Source organism: Rhinatrema bivittatum, chromosome 5, assembly GCF_901001135.1.
Source record: "Rhinatrema bivittatum chromosome 5, aRhiBiv1.1, whole genome shotgun sequence".
NCBI lineage: Eukaryota > Metazoa > Chordata > Amphibia > Gymnophiona > Rhinatrematidae > Rhinatrema > Rhinatrema bivittatum.
In genome coordinates this window covers 176420277-176442934 of record NC_042619.1, presented here as the reverse complement: position 1 = coordinate 176442934, position 22658 = coordinate 176420277, and the positions used below count along the sequence as shown (strand labels likewise).

General features: G+C 44.9%; 1 protein-coding gene across 1 annotated transcript in view; it reads left to right on the top strand.

Annotated features, from left to right (window-relative positions):
* The window catches only part of MYCBP2 (MYC binding protein 2), a 1075853-nt gene that overhangs the window by 500984 nt on the left and 552211 nt on the right, over positions 1-22658 (top strand). Inside the window, 1 exon segment of the mRNA XM_029603038.1 lies at positions 13581-13699. Within this exon segment, the coding sequence (XP_029458898.1) occupies positions 13581-13699 (119 nt within the window).

The following is a 22658-nucleotide window of genomic DNA, read 5'->3' as shown; positions in this document are numbered from 1 at the left end:
GCAGTCCAGAGAAGGGCAACCAAAAAGGTGGAGGGTCTTCATCGAATGACTTATGAGGAGAGATTGGAGAATCTAAATATGTACACCCTGGAGGAAAGGAGGAGCAGAGGTGATATGATACAGATTTTCAGATACTTGAAAGGTTTTAATGATCCAAAGACAACGACAAATCTTTTCCGTCAGAAAAAAATCAGCAGAACCAGGGGTCACGATTTGAAGCTCCAGGGAGGAAGACTCAGAACCAATGTCAGGAAGTATTTCTTCACGGAGAGGGTGGTGGATGCCTGGAATGCCCTTCCGGAGGAAGTGGTGAAGACCAGAACTGTGAAGGACTTCAAAGGGGCGTGGGATAAACACTGTGGATCCATAAAGTCTAGAGGATGTGAATGAAGAGTGGGTGGCTCGCGGGAATGACGGCTACTACCTGGAGTTAATACCCTTATTCAATAAACATACACATGGTTAATGTGACTCCAACATTGCTCTAAGCTTCAGCGGCAAGAGGAAATGTGGAAAAAAGGATTTGCATTCACAAAAAGCGGGGGAGTAGCATGCTTGTTACGGCAGCTACTGCCCCAAACCAAATAAGCCTGATGCTTCACTTTCAATGCATAGCTCTCTGCTTCAACAGCAGGGGAGAAAGACTGATACTTCAAGCATATCCAGCACAGCTCTCTGCTTCAAATGGCAAGGGAGAAAGTCTGATACCTCATTTTCAATGCATATCCAACATAGCTCTCTGCTTCAATGGCAGGGGGAATGAAGAAAGGTGGATTTATATACAGGCAACCAACAAGGATTGAATTATTTAGTCTGGGTGGGCAGGTGGGCGTGGGTGTGGCTTGCTTATTGCGGCGGTTGCTATCCTAACTAATTGGGCTAGATATTTCACTTAGATGCAGTTCCAACACTGCTCTCTCATTAATGGTGGGGGTGGAAGGGAAATAGAACCAAAAGGTTACTAAGAGCCAAGAGTAACACAAGTATGAGAAAAAAAAAATGCAAAACTTGCTGGTCAGACTGGATGGACCGTTTGGTCTTCTGCCGTCGTTTCTATGTATAATGGATCCTGTTGTGGAGCAGGCTTCAGCCTGGTCTGTAAATTCTCCAGGGCTTTTCCTCTCTATCCTGAAGTTGAGAAGATGGTTTTAACTGAATGGGAGGCCTCTAAGATTGGTCTCAAGGACAGAAGAAACTTTTGTTAGTTATTCCTTTTGGTTCCTGAGGCTATGCAATGCCTGTTCCAGATGCCTTGTGTTGATACTTTGGTCACAGCGGTTACGAGGCGGACTACAATCCCTGTCTACTAGAGTTGAGTCTGCTTTCTGGGCGAAGGCAATTGCTGTGATACGCAGCTTATAGAGCTGATATCTTCAGGGCGGCCCTTACTCTCTCTCCCCCCCCCCCCCCCCCCCCCCCCCCCCCAATTAGTGGGACTTTGATACTTCCCACCTGTAAGAATTCGCTGGACTGGTGTAGCAAAATGATATGGAAGGAGAAATGTTCTTACCTTGTTAATTTGATTTCCATAAATTCTGCTACAACAGTCCAGGACCCGCCTGGGAAATCTGGACTGTTTGACTTGTTTAAGATCTCAATTACTGAATCCTGTATTGCTGAAGATCAGAATTTCTCTTTCCTACTGTCCTCCTGTTTTCTCTTTCATCTGCATTTGTTTGTCAGGAAGATGGCCATTGAATGTTCTCTCAAACATGTAAATTTTAATTCAGATTTTGAAATTTGTCCATGTAGTTTGTTCTCAGTGCTTTGTCAGGGATATACTGGAGTTTCTGGGTGCTCACCACCTATACATAGTGGAAATTGTCACAGAGAACATCTTGGTGCTCTGCCTTCATCTGCTGGTAGGGGCTGTTAGCCATCTGTAAGGACTTGCAGATGGTGTAGCAGGATTCATGGAAAGAAAAAATAAGAAAATGTCTCCATCCACTCCTCCTTCTTCCCTCATGGAACCCATTATGGAGAAATTCTTGACCCAACTGGAATCCCATACCTCCATACCAAAATGTTCCATAGGTTTGAGACAAATTACTAGAAATCTCTCACTCTGGTAATGATTCTTATGGCTCTGACTCCTACCATTCTTTTAAGGAGTCAGCAGGATTGCCTTCTGAAACTTCACCAGAGGATATGACCTACTCTACCTGCCTTCATAAAAAGGCAGAGGCTATTCTATTCAAAACGGCGGAAGAAGAAAGTTTGGGTGTTTTAAAATACCTACAAATTCCTAAGCAGGAAATTCCAGTCCCATTGCATAAAGTGTTTCAAGATTTTCAGTCTAAAATGTGGCAGACACCTCACTACATATTTCCATTTGGCAGCAAAATAGACCACAAACAAGATGCAGTTCTGTCTAGGGAATAAGAAGATCCAAACTACCACATGAATCTGTAGTAGCACAGTTTGCTGTAACAAAAAAAAAGGCAAAAAAATCTTGAACACATTCCAGTGCTTCACCTTGCAAAATGATACAATGTTACTGGATACTACTGGAAGAAAGGTCTTCCGATCTGTTAGAGCATTATTTCAGTCTCAGCAGTTCCACATCTGTATAATAATCTCCAAAAGATAAGAAACGCCTTAGCTGGTCTTCCTTCTGAGACACAGAACATACTGATGTCTCATCTAAAAAGAGAAAAAATTATGGGTGAATTCTCTCAGCAACATCTTTTCTCATGTAGAAGTCAGTGATTGGCCAATAGCATTGAATCTGAAAGATGCTGCATACATATTTTCATTCAGAGAACCACAGGAAGTATTTACACTTCATGGTGGCAGAAGATCATAATTCATTTCCTAGAGTGTAGCTAGATGGACTCGGGACCAATGGGGTATTGTGCTCTTCTGCTAGCAGATGGGAGATGGAGTCAGATTTCAAAGCTGACGTCAATCTACATATACCCCTGCAGTAGCCTCAGCTCTTCAGTATCTCTCTGTCTCCTAGCAGATGCGGACACTATCCCACATACTAGAATAGTGTTAAGAATTACAGCAAAGAAGAAACAAAAATTAACCTTAAGGAAGATTGAACCCCCGCTTCTCCTGCGGTGATACCTAAGGGTCCCTCCCCCAGTTGAGAATTCCTGAGGTGATCTGCGATATCCCTCAGAGGTGTGCCTTGGTCCGGCAGCCAGTTCCTGGCATGGACTTAGCCACCCAGTGTGGCTGAAAGGCAGTGGGTGCAGAAACGAGCGCGATGGTGAAAGTATTTCCCTCTCCCCCCCGCAGCTGGAGACCGTCTTGGCACATGATCGGTAAGGGCTGAGACCAGGTAGAAAAAATCTTTAAATTCAGGTCTCTGGTCTCCAGAGCTCGGATTGCAAGTACTGAATCCGTCCCTGGCGAGGTTAGAAGGGAGCACCGATCGGGTTGTGCAGCCTTGCTTGGGCTAGGCCTCGATCCGGTTGCAAGGGTCCACACACATGGAGACCCTCGGGGGAGGGGGGGCAATCTTGCACAGCGGGGGCCGTCGGCTGCCTTCTTTCCCTTCTTGAGCGGCGGTATGTGTGGGGCAGCAGGGCGGCCTGAAGGGCCTAACTTGTGCGCGTCCAATTCAGACGCGCGCATAGCGGCGCACACAACTGAGCGCACCCCGTGCGCATAACTAAATGCACAGCTGCGTTTACAACTGCACGCGCGCAAACACATACAGACAATGGCACCGGCACCCAAAAAGGCTAGAAGGCACTCTCTTTGCATAAACCTGCCAAATAAGAGCCGTGCAGCCTGAATTGGAGTCCTGCTGTGCCAACATTGCGAAGAAGCCCAGGGGTAACCAAAGCCTGGTCCCTTACTGTCGGGAGATGGTTCCATAAACTACTGATGGTAACTCCCCCGGACCTATACAACTCTGAGATGGCTTCCCCACAAGAGGGCCACCTCTGAGGCCCCCACTCCAACTCCACCTGGGATTAACACGGACCCAGGGACCTTCTCTTGGTTGGAATTTTTCCAAGGGCTGCAAGCCTTCATTCAGGCGCAATCAACCCCCAGCTGCTCCCCAGGCTCAACCCCTGCCGGAAGCACAAGATCCTTCGGGCCCGGCTCACATACCTCGAGATATGCCCTCACCTAACCAAGAACTTCCCTAACAGGGGCCTAGACACCTCAGATGATGAGAGTGATTCCCTGGAAGAAGGAGAAAATCCCTCCAGGAATGGAAACCATATCGAACCATGCATCACTTTCTTCCACAAGGACAAATTACCAGCCCTTGTTTCCCAGACTCTGAAGACACTGGGTATTCCTGGCATGGACCCTATGGCGGAACCAAAGAAGAACCCCATCTTGGAAGCCATCCAGGAACTGATTAACCTGGAATGGGATACCCCGGAGGCCAGCTTCAAAGGGGGTCGGGCCTTGGAAGCCCTATACCCTCTAGAACCAGCGACCAAGGAACGCCTGTGTTTCCCGAAAGTGGACGCTATAGTCTGTGCCATCTCAAAACAAACAACGATTCCCGTTGAGGGGAGGGGCTGCATTGAAGGACACTCAGGACAGACGATTGGAATCCATCCTTAAGCAGGCCTTCAACGCAACAGCAATGACCCTGCAGATTGCTTCTGCTGCACACTAGTGGCACGTTCCTGCTTGCTCCTCTCTCTTGAAGACAAATAACTCAGGAACCTATACGGTGAGATGATAGAACCTGCAGCAGCCTTACTCATGGACGCAAGCTCAGAACTAGTGCGCACCTCAGCCAGGGGCGTTGCCTCGGTAGTGGCAGCCAGAAGACAACTATGGCTATGGAATTGGTCTGCAGACGTGACATCTAAAGCAAATCTCACAAGAATGCCTTTTAAAGGGTCTCTCTTGTTCTGAAGCGAATTGGAGAAGTTAGCCAGCAAATGGGGTGAATCCCCAGTGCCTCGGCTACTGGAAGATAGGAGTAAAAGATCTCTGCGTCCCTCCCCCAGAAGAACCAAGGGCAGAGGATCACAGCGCTTTAGACCCTACAGGAAACTCGCAGTTCCAGGCACCTCGTCCCTCTGGAAGGTCCCAGCCCTTTCAGAACAGACAGACCAAGAGGGGGGACAGGCCTGGGGGCAGGCTCCAGCTGTGTTCCACAATGAGAATGGGCCGACCCATCCACAGGAAGAGATATAGGGGGTCAACGTGCCCTCTTCTACCAAAGATGGGTCGAGATAACGTCGATCAAATGGGTTCTAAACATTCGAGAAGGTTACTCTCTGGCGTTCCGCAGCATCCCTCGAGACAAATTTTTTATGTCACCCTGCCACTCCCACTCCAAGAGTTGGGCAGTAGAAACCACTCTAACAAGACTACTCAGTCTGAAGGCAATAACTCCGGTTCCCACGCCCCAACAAAATACGGGGTGCTATTCCATTAATTTTATCGTTCCCAAAAAGGAAGAATCATTCCGACCCATTTTGGATCTCAAGAATGTCAACCGTCATCTGTGGGTTCTACACTTCCGCATGGAAACTCTTTGCTTCTTAATGGCAGTACAACCGGGAGAGTTTCTAACCTCTCTGGACCTTTCTGAAGCCTATCTTCACATCCCAGTCCATCAGGATCACCATCGCTTCCTGCGCTTTGCGATACTGGGTCACCACTACCAATTCCAAGCGCTACCCTTCAGCCTAGCAACCATCCCCAGAACTTTCACCATAAATCATGGTGGTCGTGGCGGCAACACTGAGAAAGGAAGGGATCTTGTACAACCTTACCTGGACGATTGGCTAATCAGGGCAAGTCTTGGAAGAGAGCCGGCAGGTGAGCAGCAGAGTCAAGACCCTACTGCAGGAACTCAGTTGGGTTGTGAACACGGGCAAGAGCAGTCTTCAGCCCTCTCAATCGCTAGAGTACCTGGGGGCCTGTTTAGACACCGAACAGATCAAAGTCTTCCTCCCTCCTCCGAGGAGAAGGAAACTGATGGAAAAATTACAATGATTGATGACCAATGCACGCCCCAAGGTATGGACTACCTTCAAGTCCTCTTCCTCATGGCATCAACACTGGAAGCCGTCCCATGGGCAAGGCCCATATGCGACTGCTCCAGCGCTCATTAATGTCATAATGGAACCCACTGTCCCAGGACTACTCTTTTTGCCTCCAACTACTAGCAGAGGTATGTTCTCAGCTCCAGTGGTGGCTACAGGAAGACCACCTAAGCAGAGGAGTAAGCCTATCCCCACCGAACTGGATGTGAGCCTGTGAGAGTGGAGAGCCCACAGTTCGGAACTTATGGCCCAGGGACAATGGAACAAGGAAAAGGCGGAATGGAACATAAACTGCCTGGAAGCTCGAGCAGTCAGACTAGCATGCCTGCAATTCAGCCACAGACTCAGAGGCAAAGCAATTTGAGTAATGTCTGACAACACGACCGGTTGCTTACATCAACCGCCACGGAGGAATCAAAGAGCCAATAGGTGTCTCTTGAGATAGACCCTCTCGTGGCGTTGGCGGAGATAAACCCTACAAGGGATCTCGGCCCTCCCACATCGCAGGAAAAGACAACGTCTCAGCAGACTTCCTCAACAGAGAGAACCTGGACCCGGGGGAATGGGCGCTGTTGACCACAGCCTTCCAACTAATAGTAAATCACTGGGGCCTCCCAACTATGGACCTACTGGCCACACATCTCAGTGCCCAAGTCCCCAGGTTCTTCAGCCACAGACGAGAGCCACAATCCCAAGGAATCGACGCTCTCGTCCAGACTTGGGCCAGAGGAAGACTTACAGTACATCTTCCTCCCATGGCCACTACTGGACAGAGTCATCCGCAAGATAGAACATCACAGGGGACTAGTTCTACTAGTGGCCCCGGATTGGCCAAGAAGTCCATGGTACGCAGACATGCAAAGTCTCCTTGCGGGGAACCCCGTGTGCCTACCTCCACACAGGGACCTTCTCCAGCATGGCCCGATTCTCCACAAAGATCCGTCTCTATTCTCTCTTACGGTCTGGCCTTTCAGAGGACTCGCCTGAAGAAGCGCGGTTACTCAAAGGCCGTGATTGACACCCTGTTCCGAGCACGCAGCTTCTCCACATCCTTGCCATACATACGGATCTGGAGAATATTCGAAGCCTGGTGTGAGGACCGCAGGATTCTCCAGTGGACAGCCAAGATTCCCATGATTCTGGAGTTCCTACAGGACGGTCTGAAGAAGGGTTTGTCACTCAATTCCCTCAAGGTCCAAGTAGCCGCACTGGTCTGCTTCATAGCAGAAGTGGACCGTATCCGGCTATCAACCCATCTGGGCTTGTCCCGCTTCCTGGAAGGGATTAGACAACTCAGACCACCCCTAAAGTGGTCGGTGCCTAAATGGAATCTCAATCTAGTATTAGACTTCCTAGATGGAGCTTCCTTCAGACCAACATGCGGACTGTCACTACGCCTCTTAACATTGAAGACTGCATTCCTGGTGCCAATATGTTCAGCTTGTCGCATCGCCGAACTACAGGCACTATCCTGTCGGGATATGGTTGGTTCTATGTATGGTTCCTGAGGTTCACACCTGGAACCATACAACTGCGCACTGTCCCCTCCTTCCTTCCGAAAGTGGTTTCCGAGTTTCACTTGAACCAAACCATCTCGCTACCATCTCCGAATGAACATAAGGACTCAGAAGACTCACGCCTTCTTCGCCATCTGAATGTCAGCAGACTCCTAGTGCGATACCAGGAAAGATCGGAACCGGTGCACAAAATGATCGCTTGTTCATTCTTAACAGTGGGAAGAAACAAGGAGAAGCAGCCTCGTGGGCGACCATAGCCTGCTGGATCAAAGAAGTAATCAAGACAGCCTACATAGAGGCAGGAAAGCCCTTACCTCTACAGGTTAAAGCTCATTCTATGAGGGCCCAGGCAGTCTCTTGGGCAGAAACCAAGCTGCTGTTGCCGCCGAGATCTGTCGGGCGGTGATGTGATCCTCCATACACACCTCCAGATTCTACCGTCTAGATGTTCAGGCCTGAGAAGACGCAGCCTTTGCAAGGGCAGTATTAAGTGGGCCATGGGCAGCCTCCCCACCCTGTCCGGGAGTAGCTTTTGTACATCCCATTGGTCCTGAGGTCCATCTGGCTACATGCTAGGAAATGAAGAAATTACTTACCTGATAATTTCATTTTCTTTAGTGTAGGCAGATGGAATCAGCATCCCGACCACGGCTGCCCCGGAAAAGGAGAACTTTGGATAGCAAACCTCGAGACTAAGCAAATACAGGTAAGCCACGGCCTACCCCTAGTTCAAGACACCCACAGTTTGTCCTGTGTTTGGCGTGCGTTGGTTGTGTGCACTGACGGTCTCCAGTTTGGAAATAGTTGATCCAGTAGTTTCACTCAAGTTTTAACCAAGTTATTTAAGTAAAGATAAATCCACAATGGCTTTTTGAAGAGAATACTGAAGAGCTGAGGTTACTGCAGGGTATATCTAGAGTGACATCAGCTTTGAAATCTGACTCCGTCTCCCTTGTGCTAGCATTGGTCTTGAGTCTATCTTGAGTCTTATCTGTCTACACTAAGGAAACGAAATTATCAGGTAAGTAATTTCTCCACTAGTTTTCATGGTCAGTTTCAGGAAAATCCCATCTGAATCCAACACATCCATTGGACTTTATAGGGAATGTTCTTGGATATCCATAAAGAGAAGGCTTTCCTTCCACTTCAAAGAATGTATGCCCTAATCCATATAATTTGCTCTTTGCCCATCTGTATATCAATGTCAGAATGAAAAATAATATATTCATATGCTCTAGTGAGGTGCTCCGGAGGGTATTCTTGGACCATTTTACACAGCAATATTCCAGGGAGCCAGGTGTTGCACAGGCCAAGGAACAGCTCTTTCAGAAGATCACACTGCCTTGGCTTACACTTTCACAGCTGGAAGTGTTAAATGCTTCTATCAGTGCTCAAGAGACTTGTTGTGGGATTCAGGGTACCCCTTATTATAAAGTGCCAGGGCCAAATGGGTTTGGTGGTGGGGAGGAGTTCTATAAAATGTTACAGGGTCAGGTGTTCCTGCCATTGCAAGCTTTGTTTACCAATTTTAAGGCTTAGTTTTTTCATTATAAGACCTTTAAAGCATTGATTACCATTTTACCTAAGAAGGGAAAGGACCCTCTTCAACCAGAATCCTATCTGCCCATATCTCTGCTAAATTTTGATCTCAAGCTTCTGGCAGAGATCTTTGCTGATCGCTTGGCTCTGTTTATCCCAGATTTAGTAGCGAATGATCGGTGTGATTTGTTAGAGGCAGGCACTCCATTCTAACTGTGCACAATGTCTTGGCCTCTATGCTGTGGGAGGGACAAGAGTGACTCGCCCTTGATGCATATAAGCTTTGACACGGAAAAGGCCTTTGATTGCATATCCTGGGACTACCTGTTTTATGTCTTTAAGAAATTTGGCTTCTCCGTCTTATGCTCGCAAGAAGTTGGTTTATTATATTCTACTCCCACAGCGCAGGTTCTGGTTAACTGTAATCCCACAAGTGAATTTTTGTTGCAGAGGGAGACGTGACAGGGCTGTCTACTCTCTCCTTTATTATTTATTTTGACTTTAAAATTTTGCTGAGAGCCATTCAGTCTAATGCACACATTATGAGTATACAAATAGGCAAATGAGTTCAAAATAGTGGGCTTTGCGGATGATTTAAGGCTCCACATATGCAATCCGTACACATCAGATAATAGTTAAGCTCTGGAATTAATTGCCAGAGGATGTGGTTACAGCAGGTAGTGTAACTGAGTTTAAAAAAGTTTGGATAAGTTCCTAGAGGATAAATTCATAAACTGCTATGATGGTAATTAATAAGCAATAAATAGTAGCTTGTGATCTATCTAATATTTGGGTACTTGCCAGGTACTTGTAACTTGGATTGGCCACTGTTAGAAACAGGATACTCGACTTGATGGACCCTTGGTCTGACCCAGTATGGGCATATCTTATGTTCTTATGAACTGATGAAAGAATTCATGCACTTTGGTTCCTTCTCTGGTTTCAAGCTTAACCTCCATAAGTCCATAGCAGTGGTGTCTCATACTTCGGTAAAAGCCTTATGGGGCACAACTTTCCCTCTTGATTGGGCCAGGAACTCCTTTAAGTATCTTGGAATAGAGCTTCCCATCGATCTCGCCAAAATAGATTGCTTATTTATTGGTTTACATAATACAAAAAATAAATTCTTGGCTTGGAATGGATTGCCCCCCTCATTAATGGGAAGAGTGAATTTATTCCAAATGATCCTTTGGTCACAATGGTTATGTTATGCAGTCGCTTCCTTTAATGTTACAAAAGCGAGATATTAAAATGGGCTATGCTGTGCTCTCCCGCTTTCTTTTTTGAGGGAGGTGTGCTAGCATCTCGGTTGGTAGGATGCTGGGTGGTTGGAGAGGGGGGCTTGGGGATCCCAAACATTGAGAAGAATAATATAGCATGCTTATTAAGACCAGTCAAGGACTGGATCCTGGACACCTCCTACTTTACACCTCTGGATTTGGAAAAGAATCTTGTAGCTCTTGCTCAGCCTTGCTATGCACTTCATGCTGGAGTGAGACAATTGTTATCAGAACTCACACATAATGTATTGATAGACCCGTTGCAGAGAGCATGGGCCTACTTTGCATGCAGTTGGGGGCATGCCCCAAAAGAGTCCATATATCTGCCAATAAGAGAGAACCTGGCATTCACCCTGGGCATGTATTCTAAAACCTTTTCACAATGTGAGAGCCAGGGGCTGTGGCTCATAGCTCAGATAGTGGATACTCAGGGTAATTTTCTTCCCTTTCACGACATGTCTGAGCATTTTGCTTTGAACCCCAAGCATGTCTGCCTCTAGGATGACTAAGGCTAACTTATTAGAATTTCAATCTAAAATTGAAGAGTTCTTCCAGGTGGAAGTACATAACAAGCTAGGGATTTTCCAAAAACATTGGTCTCTTCTTGGGCTGGGGTGTGGTGTGGCCTGTAAATCTCTTAGGTAAATGGCAGACGAGTTGCCAACCACTATGACAGCAGCATTGCTAGGCAAATCCTTTGCCAGGATATCTGAATTGACGGGAGATGCAAGTCTTAGAGAACTGCAATATAAATTCTTGTGTACATCTTAGCTAGCCCCAAATCAGCTTAGCAAGCTCAGCATCCTGGAATCAAAGTTGTGCACCAAATGTCACCAGGTCAGACGAACACAGGGCCATTATTTTTGGTGCTGCTTGATCATGCTAACTTTTTGGGATAAGATAAAGAAATATTTAACTTTTTTGTTGGGACAACTGGTGATGGTCATTCCTGAAGGCATTCTTTTTTATTTGGTTGCTTTGTTTATCTGGCTTGGTCCCCTAAGTCTTGCTCTCCCTAGGGTTGGAAGCTTACCTGATATACATAAGAAACAGTGTGTATTGGGTGCCTGGTTCATGTTTTTTCCCTGTTAGAACAAGCCATTGGGGGGGAGGGGAGAGTGAAAATTGTAAAATATACTACTTGTTTGTTATAACTGCTTCATACTCTGTTTGATGTGCATAAGGAATCAATGTATGTCAGATGTTTGTTGTTGCTTCTTTTAATGAACAGTTTAAACATAAAGATACCTTCCCAATAAAATTGAAGCTTATTAGAATCGAGTAACTGCAACTTCTGTGGCATTTTTCTGCTCATCCTCTTTCAGGATGTCGTCAAAGCAGTCATTTGATCTTCCATCCATAGTTTTGTCAAGCATTATTGTCTAGAAAAAGATTTTCACAGAGAAGGGTTCATTTGGTCAAGCAGTACTGAGGAAATTTAAAATAACATCTTCAACTCTCCCACCATCTGCATATAATGGGATTGCATATTCTTCATAAAAAAAACAAAATCTATTCTTGCAACCCTCACCTTGGGAATCCTCACTTGTATGGCTGAATTTGTTCATGCTTGCCCATGGAGAAAGTGTTCTCTGTAGACAGCAAGACAAATCAGCCACACAGTTTCATCCACCCTCCACCCCATAGAGTTGAAGCTCAGTTAGTAAAAAGACAGGAGATTCACACAGGGGCTGGCACATGGGAAGTCCTGTGCATGTACAGAGTCTTGTCTTTCCAAGCTCCAAGAGAGCAAGCCCATGTTGGCACCGTTGGATGATGTCATCCCATTTGAGTGGCTGATTTTGTCCTGCTGTCTATGAAGAGCACCTGTTACAGGTAATCAACTTAGCTTTATCTGTCAGACATATAAATAAAACTCCATGAAAGGAGACACTTGCCCTCATTTAATGAAGTAGTGACCTTGTCTGAAAGTGTTATTAGAAATTGAATTCCAAATCAGGTAGCTGGTTTTTATTTTTGTGTTCTCTTCATAGTGTTTTGCAATATTGAACTTTTTAAAGTGTATCTAAAGCATGCAGATCTATTGTGCCTCCAAAAGCAGTGAGAGATCTGAAAGGGAAGAGTTCTCAGAATGAGAATATGAATATGCTTGAGATAGATTTGCATGCACTGCCTCTATTGCATGCATATATATTGCATGCATATTCATTGTGGATATCCTGAAAACAAGGCCTGTTTTTGTGGCTCTTGAGGACCGGAGTTGGCTACCCCTGCCCTAACCAGATATCCAGACCTGAAGCTGACTTGATGTTTGGAGCATTATTAAAGCAGCACCATTTCCCACTAGCTATAGCATAAACGTTTGGTGCATTAGAAATAAGAGCCTGTGAAATGAAAGTACATGAGTGCTTATTTTTAGCAGCCTTCCATAGTAGATCAACCAGTAAAATAATATTTATGCTTCACTTGCACATTTACAATTTGACTTTAGCTAGGTTAAGATCACTTGTGAAGTTTAATATGGTTGGCTTTGATATCAAGACTGCTGAAGATGACAAAAAGAAAATTCTATTGCCACTTTATTGTTAGCTATGTTCCTCATTTTAAGCTGTTTCATAATCTGTTTGCTTTATGCATTTTTGAAACTTGTTTAAAATTTTGAAAAGCACTTAATTTTGATGATGATGTCTGTATATCACAAGAGCTGTCCAGACCAGACATGTTGATGAGGAGCATGAAAAACACTTTAGTGACGACATGGGTTTATTGGTCATTCTGATTTTTTTCTTTTTGACTCCGTGGTTTCATCCTGCTCCTTTTACCTTCTAGCTCAATCAGAACTAGGGGTGAGATCTGATACCATAAGCTTTTATTGGCAACTATCCTGTAATTTTTTCCCCTGTTCAAAATTCCCTAACAACTTACTTTAGTCCAGTCATTGCAGAGATAGTCCTCAGCTGGGGTTCATGCACCAGGCCTCCTTTTGAAGCCCTGCAATCTTGGGCCCTAAATCCAGCCACTAGATGTTGCCATTGAACAATGATTATGGCTTCCTTCCTCCAAGAGGCTGTAAACGCTGTCTGTCTAGTATCTCCAACCTTGGCCAACTTGGGGAATGGAAAACTTGAATTGGGATTCAAAGCCAGGTCTCTTGATGTGGCAGTTACAGAACTGCCACTGGGCCAATCCTATTGTCTATTCTTCTTAATGTCTTTTGTCACAACTGTTTTGGAAAGGGGTTAAATAGGGAAAGGGTCAAATTGGAAGTTCTGTTTGCTGAACTAATAACATTATTTCTTTAGGAAATGAGGCTCTGTTTTCATTGGAGACCGCGTCAGACTATGTAAAAGATGAAAAGGCTTGCTTCTATGGCTTCAAATGTTTTGCAGTTGGGTATGAATTTTGTCCAGGAGCTGAAGAGGTGAGAATGAGTCCTATTTTCTTTCTAATATTTTTTTTTTATTTCATCTTTATTGATATCCAATAAGCAAATAAGATCCAACAGAACATCAAATATGATGTGCGTTCCTGAAACATGGACAAGCAGGTTTATATGTAATTCCATCCCACCCCCCCCCCCCCCCCCCCCCCCTGCAATATACAAAACCAAGGTCAATGCAGAGTACAATTATCAGAAGAGCATCAGCATATTACTCAAAACAAATACAATATAGACCAAGTATACTGAACTAGGGCTACCAGGAGAATTTCTCAAAGGAAAAAATGGTCAGGTTGATTGTCTCCATGTTAGATATGGATGCCATACCGAGTTGAATTTTTCAATCTGGTAGTATTTTGCTGCGGTTATTTTATTCATAGTGCAGATTCTGTCAAGGCATGATAATACACTTTGTGTTGTGGGTGGATGATGCTGTTTCCAATATAAGGCAATTTCCAGCCTCGTGGCAATACAGAATTGTTACGTCAATAGTTGAGTATGAACATCGCCGGTGTTGTGGACCCAGTGAAGTAAAGCTACCTCTTTTGATAGAGAGAGATTCCTTAAATAGCTGAGACAATATAGCAAATACCTGTTGCCATAATAATTGAACATAGGGACAATCCCTAATGGTGGGGGTGGAAGGGAAATGGAATAAAAAAAGGTTACTAAGAGCCAAGAGAAACAGATAAGTATGTGAGAGAGAAAAAAAAGTGCGAAAGCTTGCTGGGCAGACTGGATGGGCCGTTTGGTCGTCTTCTGCCATCATTTCTATGTTTCGTTTCTATGAATATATGAACCTGGAGAAGAACAGCCTTGCCAACGTAGGACACTGATCTTGGATAAAAATGTATGTATTTGAATGGGAGTATAGTGCCATCTATATAATAGTTTCTAGCTATTCTCAAGTATAGAGGATGAGATAGAGGGTGATCCAATTCTTTGATATATGAAAGACCAATCCTCTTCTAAGAGGGATAGCTCAAGATCTTTCTCCCATGCTTTTATGTGGGTAGGCTTGCCCTTTGAACGAGAATTTAAAAGTGAATAAATCTTAGCAATCATACCCTTCACAAGATGGGATTGCATGCAATATCCTTTAAAGAGGGATCTTTGTGCTGAGATTAACAATTTCCTCTGTAACCTATCATTAAAATGTGTGATCTGAAGGTATGAAAGAAATTCCAAACTGGGAAGATGAAATTTAGTTTGTAAATCAGCAAAAGGTACTGTCCACCCATTTGTAAGAACCTGATCTATTTGTGTAAGATTTCTGGATTTCCATGCTTGAAAAGAGTGAATAGGGTTACACGGGGGGGGACATCGAGTTATGAAAGAGGTAAGAAGATTGAAAATATAATAAGGGGCCCACTAGCTTATGCTTCCAGGAGGTCCATACATTTCGTGTAAGCCTAGTTGTGGGAGCCATGTTTGGGCATGGGCACCATGTGCTGCGAGGTTGCCACCTTTGCTCAGCCTTCAACCCCGCCCACCACAGCCACAGTCCCCTTCCTGCTCAGCTCTACCCACTTCTGCACTCACCCTGCAGCTTCTCAGTCCAATCCTTCATCTAGCACTCAACTCTCCCCCGGATCTAACTCCTAGCCAGGTCTGGTAGAAACAGATTCACAGACTCTGCGCAGATTGACTTCGCCCCTTTAGCCCCTTACCGGCAGGTGCCTGCGCCTCCTTTCCTGCTTACCTGCTCCTTCTGCCTGATTCTCAACGCCCACTTTCTTGCCAGGATGCGTTCCTTCACCATTCCCATAATTTACAACCACCTGACGAGACCTCCGAAGTCTTATACTCACTCACCTAATCACCAACAGAGGCTCATTCCCATCATGATATCTCCAGTCACACAAATTCTCGGCCTTGCACTATTCTCACTGACATTATTTAACGCGCAATCCATCACCAGGAAAACGCACATACTCAACGACTTCCTTTCAAAAATAGCTGAAATAATAGGAGAGAACCATAAACATATAAATCCAGCTATATATGAGAACTCTTCATAACATATCTAACGGCTGTTAGATATCTGTTATGAAGAGTTCTCATATATAGCTGGATTTATATGTTTATGGTTCTCTACCTTATAAGGAAGCATCCTTCAAAGTTCTATTTGACTCCATCTGCTGGAAGGGGGAGATAACCCACTGTCTGGACTGATCCTTGGTACTACAGGAACGAAAATTAGCAGGTAAGGAATAATTTTCTTTTTTGATTGTATAAATGTTTCAGCTTTTCTGTCTCATTCTCAAGATACTGTAAGTGCTAGAGTCACCTTAATTGTAACTTTCTTAGCATCCAGACAGATGAATTCAGAACCATTGGGTTATGCACCTCTACCAGCAGATGCAGATAGAGCAAATCTGACATCACAGTACATATATTCCTGCAGTGTCATCAGCCTGCCAGTTTGTTTTGCTTAAAAACCAATAAAGAATACATTGCAAAAAAAATAATAGAGAACAAATACCACTGATCATTTTAGAAGCCACCCTCTGGACCGATTCCATCCTGTTTATGTCCTTTTGAAGGTGCAATCTCCAGAATTGTACACAGTTTTCCAAGTGAGATCTAACCAGGGACCTTTACAGGGGCAATATCGCCTCCCTTTTTCTGCTGACCTTGTGCTTTTTCCATCGCTTTATCTACCTGTTTGGCCACATTAAAATCATCAGATACAATTATCCCCATATCCCGCTCTTCCTTTGTGCTTAGAAGAATTTCACCTTCAATACTGTACTTTTCACTTGGGTTTTGCATCCTAAATACATTGCATTTTCTTTAGCATTAAATCTTAGCTTTCAGTCCTTAGAACATTCCTTGAGCTTCGCTAGATCTTCTCATGTTTTCCACTCCTCTCTGTCTGTCCACCATGTTAGAGATTTTGGTATTTTTGACAAAAAGATAAACCTTTCCCAACAACCCTTCCATTATGTCAAGCAGGATGCTAGTCTTCAAACATGGGTGACGTCACTGATGGAGCCCTATTACGGGAAAACTTTGTCAAAGTTTCTAGAAACTTTTAACTGGCACTGTGAGGCAACTGAGCATGCCCAGCATGCCATGATATTCTCTGCCACAGGGGTCTCTCTTCAGTCTTTGTTTTTCCGCGCTGCTGTAAGCATCGCGGAGTAAGGAGCCCTGTGAGTTTTTCTCACAGACTTACTGACTAGAAAGTCATTTATTTTTTCAAAAGATTTTCTCCAATAAGGGATCTCTCTCATATTTCCACCGGCCAGTGAGAAATCTTAGTCTCATTTTTACTTCAAGTAAAAACTTTCTCGGTATTTTCCCCTCTTTTCATCGACGGCTGTTGATGAAAAGATGGCTTCAGGATTTAAAAAATGTCTGATATGTAATCGGACAGTGTCGATAACAGATCCACACCTTGAGTGTGTTCTCTTTTTGGGAGATAAACACGATGTCTCATCCTGCCCTCAATATGCAGAGATGACTCCCAAAGTAAGAAAACTTAGACAGGAGAAAGTGGAACATCTCTTTCACCTTCAGCTTCTTCCTTCTCCTTCAACATCGACGAAATCGTCCCCAGCAGGAGTTTCCCAAAATGTTTTGCTGAAAAAACATCGTCTGGAAGGATCGGGAGATCAAGCATCGCCATCGACTTCGGCAGTGATAAGGTCGGTAGTCGAGCATAGGCCCAAACATAGGCACCGATATCGACACGCACAGACTCCAGCATTAACCCTCTCCCCGGGGAAACCAACCGCTAAACGGCAAAAGCATCAGGAAACTCTGCTACCAGCGTCGGGGCCTACATCATTGATCGAACCTACACAGGGATCTGTGGAGGTATTATCAACACCCACACCGCCACCGCATACAGCTGCTCCATCTACCCCAGCTGTATCGCAGGAATTGTCGGTTTATAAGACAAGCGGTGATTCCAGCGACTGTGCCAATGCCAGTTCTCGAACCGATGCCGGTATCTTCGCCAATGCCGGTGATTCCACCAACACCGGTCACCATACCGATGCCGACGACCCTGTCGATGCCGGCACCAATGCAGTTGTCAATAATTGCATCGATGCCGGGGCCTAAATCGATGATAACTACGGTGACTTCGAAGCGAGCACCGAAGACAACAACCCCATCTTCGGTTCCAACGCCGTCACCATCGGTGCCACTCCTTCCTGGGGATCCAGGACACCCAGAGTCAGCATTATATCAGATCTTAATGAAAAATATCATGATCTGCTCGATTCTCTTCCCTCTGATCCACAGGAAGAGCATACTGAAGAGTCACCTATTGAGGATCCATTACCAGGACCTTCAGGAATTCCTCCACCGCCTAAGACTTCCACAATTTCTCCGCAAATGACACTTGGAGCGATACACAATCAGATACCTCATCAGAAAAGTTTGTCAGATCTATCTCCACCAGATCCAAGGAAAAAATCTCCTCCAGAAGATTTTTCATTCACAACCTTTGTCCAGGAAATGGCTGACACCATACCATTCACTTTAGTCACAGAGCAAGACACCAGACAGCAAACATTGGAGGTACTTCAATTTGTAGACCCTCCAAAGTAAGTGGTAGCTATACCAGTGCATGATGTTATCCTAGATTTGCAACATCGTATTTGGGAACATCCCTGCTCAGTGCTAGCTGTCAACAAACGAATGGACAGTACATATTTGGTGCAGTCTGCTCCTGGCTACCAAAAATCGCAGCTCCCTCACCAGTCAGTAGTGGTAGAGTCTGCACAGAAAAAATCCAAAAGAATTAGGCCGCATTCCTCAAATCCCCCAGGAAAAGATCATAGATTTTTAGATTCCCTGGGACGGAAGGTCTACCAAGGGGCCATGTTAAATTCGAGAATATCTTCAAATCAACTTTACATGACCCAATATCAAAGAGATTTGTGGAAGTAAATGCAAGAATTCATTCCATCTCTTCCATCACAATATCAAGAAGCAACCCAAGCCATCATCCACAAAGGGCTGGAGGCAGGCAAACATGAAGTACGTGCAACCTATGACGGGTTTGAGACAGCTTCCAGAGTGGCTGCATCTGGGATCAGTGCCAGGCGTTGGGCATGGCTTAAAGCCTCGGACCTCAGGCCTGAAGTCCAGGATAAATTAGTAGATCTGCCATGCCTAGGATATAACCTCTTTGGATCCAAAGTCCAGGATGCAGTTGCTCAATTAAAAGAACATACTGAAACCCTGTGACAGCTTTCCTCGATCCCACAGGATCCACCCACGCACTCTGTCTGTAGGCTTCAACGAAAAGAGACTAGAAGACCTTTTTATAGACAAAGACGGTACTACCCTCCTACATCTAGGACCAGGTTTTCTAGAACTCAGCAAAGACCTCAGCCCAGACAACCTAGGGCGACTAGGCCTCAACCGATGCCACAGACAGGGCCTGCTGCTGGCTTTTGAGGCCACTCCCAGAGAACACAGCTTCCTCTCCAATCCTCAGCCAGAACTTCCGGTAGGAGTTCGAGTATCCTGGTTTTACAACAATTGGACTCCAATAACAACAGACCAGTGGCTACTTGCAATAATATCTCGAGGTTACCAACTCGATTTCCTCTCAATTCCAACAGATTTTCTTCCGAGACCTTTCTCTCTCAGCGAAAATCACATACTCCAATTGCAAGTAGAATTATCCACCCTTCTGAGAGCCAGGGCTGTAGAGCCGGTACCCCAGTCTCAGAGGGGCAGAAGATTCTATTCCCGTTATTTCCTCATTCCAAAGAAAACTGGAGGCCTACGTCCCATCCTAGACCTCAGAAATCTCAACAAATTTCTGAAGAAAGAAAAGTTCAGGACGGTTTCTCTAGGCACCATGCTTCCGCTTCTTCAAACAGGAGACTGGCTTTGTTCTCTGGATCTTCAAGACGCTTACGCTCACATTCCAATATTTCCTCCTTATTGCAAGTATCTGCGCTTCATGATGGGTCATCAACATTTCCAGTACAGAGTACTACCTTTCGGACTTGCCTCTGCTCCCAGAGTATTCACCAAATATCTGGCAGTAATAGCAGCACACTTGCACAAGGAAAGTGTCCATGTCTTTCCCTATTTAGACGACTGGCTCATCAGAAGTCAATCTCTACAAGGAGCTCTCACTTCTCTCAATCGAACAATTACTCTACTTCATTCGATGGGCTTTCTCATCAATTATCAAAAGTCCCATCTCACTCCATCTCACCTGCATCAGTTCATAGGAGCAGAATTGAACACCATACTCTCAAGAGCTTTTCTACCAGAGGATCGAGCGACCACACTTTACCTACTGGCAAACTCGCTACATTCAAAGAAACAAGCAACAGCTCATCAGTTTCTAACCTTACTAGGCCACATGGCCTCCACAGTTCATGTCACTCCTATGGCACGGCTCACCATGAGAGTAACCCAATGGACTTTAAGATCACAATGGATCCAAGCCATTCAACCACTGCATTCTCCAATTCAAGTCCCCCACCAGCTACGTTCATCTCTATTATGGTGAGCGAACAAGGACAACTTACACAAGGGCCTACCCTTCCAGCAACCAGCCCCACAGATCACTTTAACTACAGATGCATCCACCTTGGGCTGGAGAGCTCACATAAACAATCTCCAAACCCAGGGGACTTGGACAAAACTCGAAGCAGCATTTCAAATAAATTTCCTGGAACTTCAAGCTATACGTTATGCGCTTCATGCGTTCAAGGACTGCCTTTCACACAAGACTGTCCTGATCCAAACGGACAACACAGTAGCCATATGGTACATCAACAAGCAGGGAGGTACGGGCTCATATCTCCTTTGTCAAGAAGCTGCACAGATTTGGGCTTGGGCCCTAACTCACTCAATGTTTCTCCGGGCCACTTATCTGGCAGGCATTCACAATGTAGTGGCAGATCGACTCAGTCGTCAATTCCAACCACAAGAATGGTCCCTGGATCCCTCAATAGCGACCAGGCTCTTTCAGCGTTGGGGACAACCAACAATAGACCTCTTTGCGTCACACCTGAATCACAAAGTGGACAGATTTTGTTCTCTACATAAACAGAAGCCAAGGTCGCCTTTGCTCGCCCTTGGAATTCAGGCCTTCTATATGCCTATCCTCCAATACCGCTCATAACCAAAATAGTGAAGCTACAACAGGACAAGGGGTCTATGATACTCATAGCCCCGTATTGGCCTCGACAAGTATGGTATCCCACACTTCTAGACCTCTCAATCAGAGATCCAATTCACCTGGGTGTAGCTCCCAATCTCATAACTCAGGATCAGGGTCGGTTGCGCCATCCCAACCTTCAATCCCTCTCCCTGACAGCATGGATGTTGAAAGCTTGATATTACAACCACTCAATCTTTCAACCAATGTATCTCAAGTGCTTCTAGCTTCACGTAAACCTTCAACAAGAAAGAGCTATTGTTCGAAATGGAAAAGGTTAACTTTGTGGTGCAAGCAAAAGAGTATTGATCCTTTTTCCTGCCCCACAACTTCTTTATTAGATTATTTATACCACCTTTCAGACTCTGGTCTCCAGACTTCATCTGTACGGGTACATTTAAGTGCAATCTCGGCTTACCATAACAAGCTGGGAGATGCATCAATATTACCTTGTTACTCTTTTTATCACATTGTTAATTTTCTATCGCTTTCCTTACTTTCCAAGTTGCATTATGTCCCTGTTTTATTGTAACTGCTATTTCTTCTTATATCACATGTTAATGTTCTAAGTTTTTCTCCTCTTGTCACACCCTGTTAATTGTAAACCGACATGATGCGACTCCCATCGCGAATGCCGGTATATAAAAAATTAAAATAAATAAATAATAAATAAATATCCACGCAACCTCTCATCACTAGATTTATGAGAGGTTTAACTCACCTTAAACCACCAATTCGGCCACCAGCCACAGAATGGGACCTGAATGCGTTCTCCTTTTGAACCCAGGAATTCCTGTGATCTTAAATTTCTCACATGGAAAACTATCTTCCTAATAGCAATTACATCAGCTAGAAGGGTTAGTGAGTTACAAGCACTTGTCACGTACTCACCTTACACAAAATTCCTTTATGACAGCGTGGTTCTCCGAACACATCCAAAATTCCTTCCCAAAGTAGTTATGGAATTCCACTTGAACCAACCCATAGTTTTACCCACATTCTTTCCAAGACCTCATTCTCATCAAAGAGAACGAGCCTTACACACCTTAGACTGTAAACCTCCGCTGGCTTTTTACTTAAACCGCACTGCAGTCCACAGGCAATCCACTCAACTGTTTGTTTCTTATGATCCAAACAAACCGGGTAAAGCAGTGGGTAAACATACTCTATCTAACTGGTTAGCAGATTGAATACAGTTTTCCTATGAAAAAGCAGGCCTTCCTCTCCAAGGGCAAGTAAAGGCGCATTCAGTAAGAGCAATGTCAACTTCAGTAGCACACTATCGTTCAGTGCCAATTCTTGACATATGTAAAGCAGCAACATGGAGTTCTCTTCACACCTTTGTAGCTCATTACTGTCTGGACAAAGAAGGACGACAAGGTTAAGCCTATGGACAATCTGTTTTAAAGAACTTGTTTCCAGTTTAATCCCAACTCCTCCTACATCCAACCTGCTGTGATCTTCGGCTGCCTCATTTTCACCAACAATACTTCACTGTTGCTTCACTACAAAATGACTCAGCCTCTAGATTGCTAATCACCCATGTGTGAGGACTAGCATCCTGCTTGTCCTGGGATAAAGCAAAATTGCTTACCTTGTAATAGGTGTTATCCCAGGACAGCAGGATGTAGTCCTACGAAACCCACCCGCCACCCCGCGGAGTTGGGTCTCATACCTTTTATTAAGCTTATTGCTACATACTGAAGAGAGACTGAAGAGAGACCCTGTGGCAGAGAATATCTGGGCATGCTGGGCATGCTCAGTGGCCCCACAGTACCAGTCAAAAGTTTC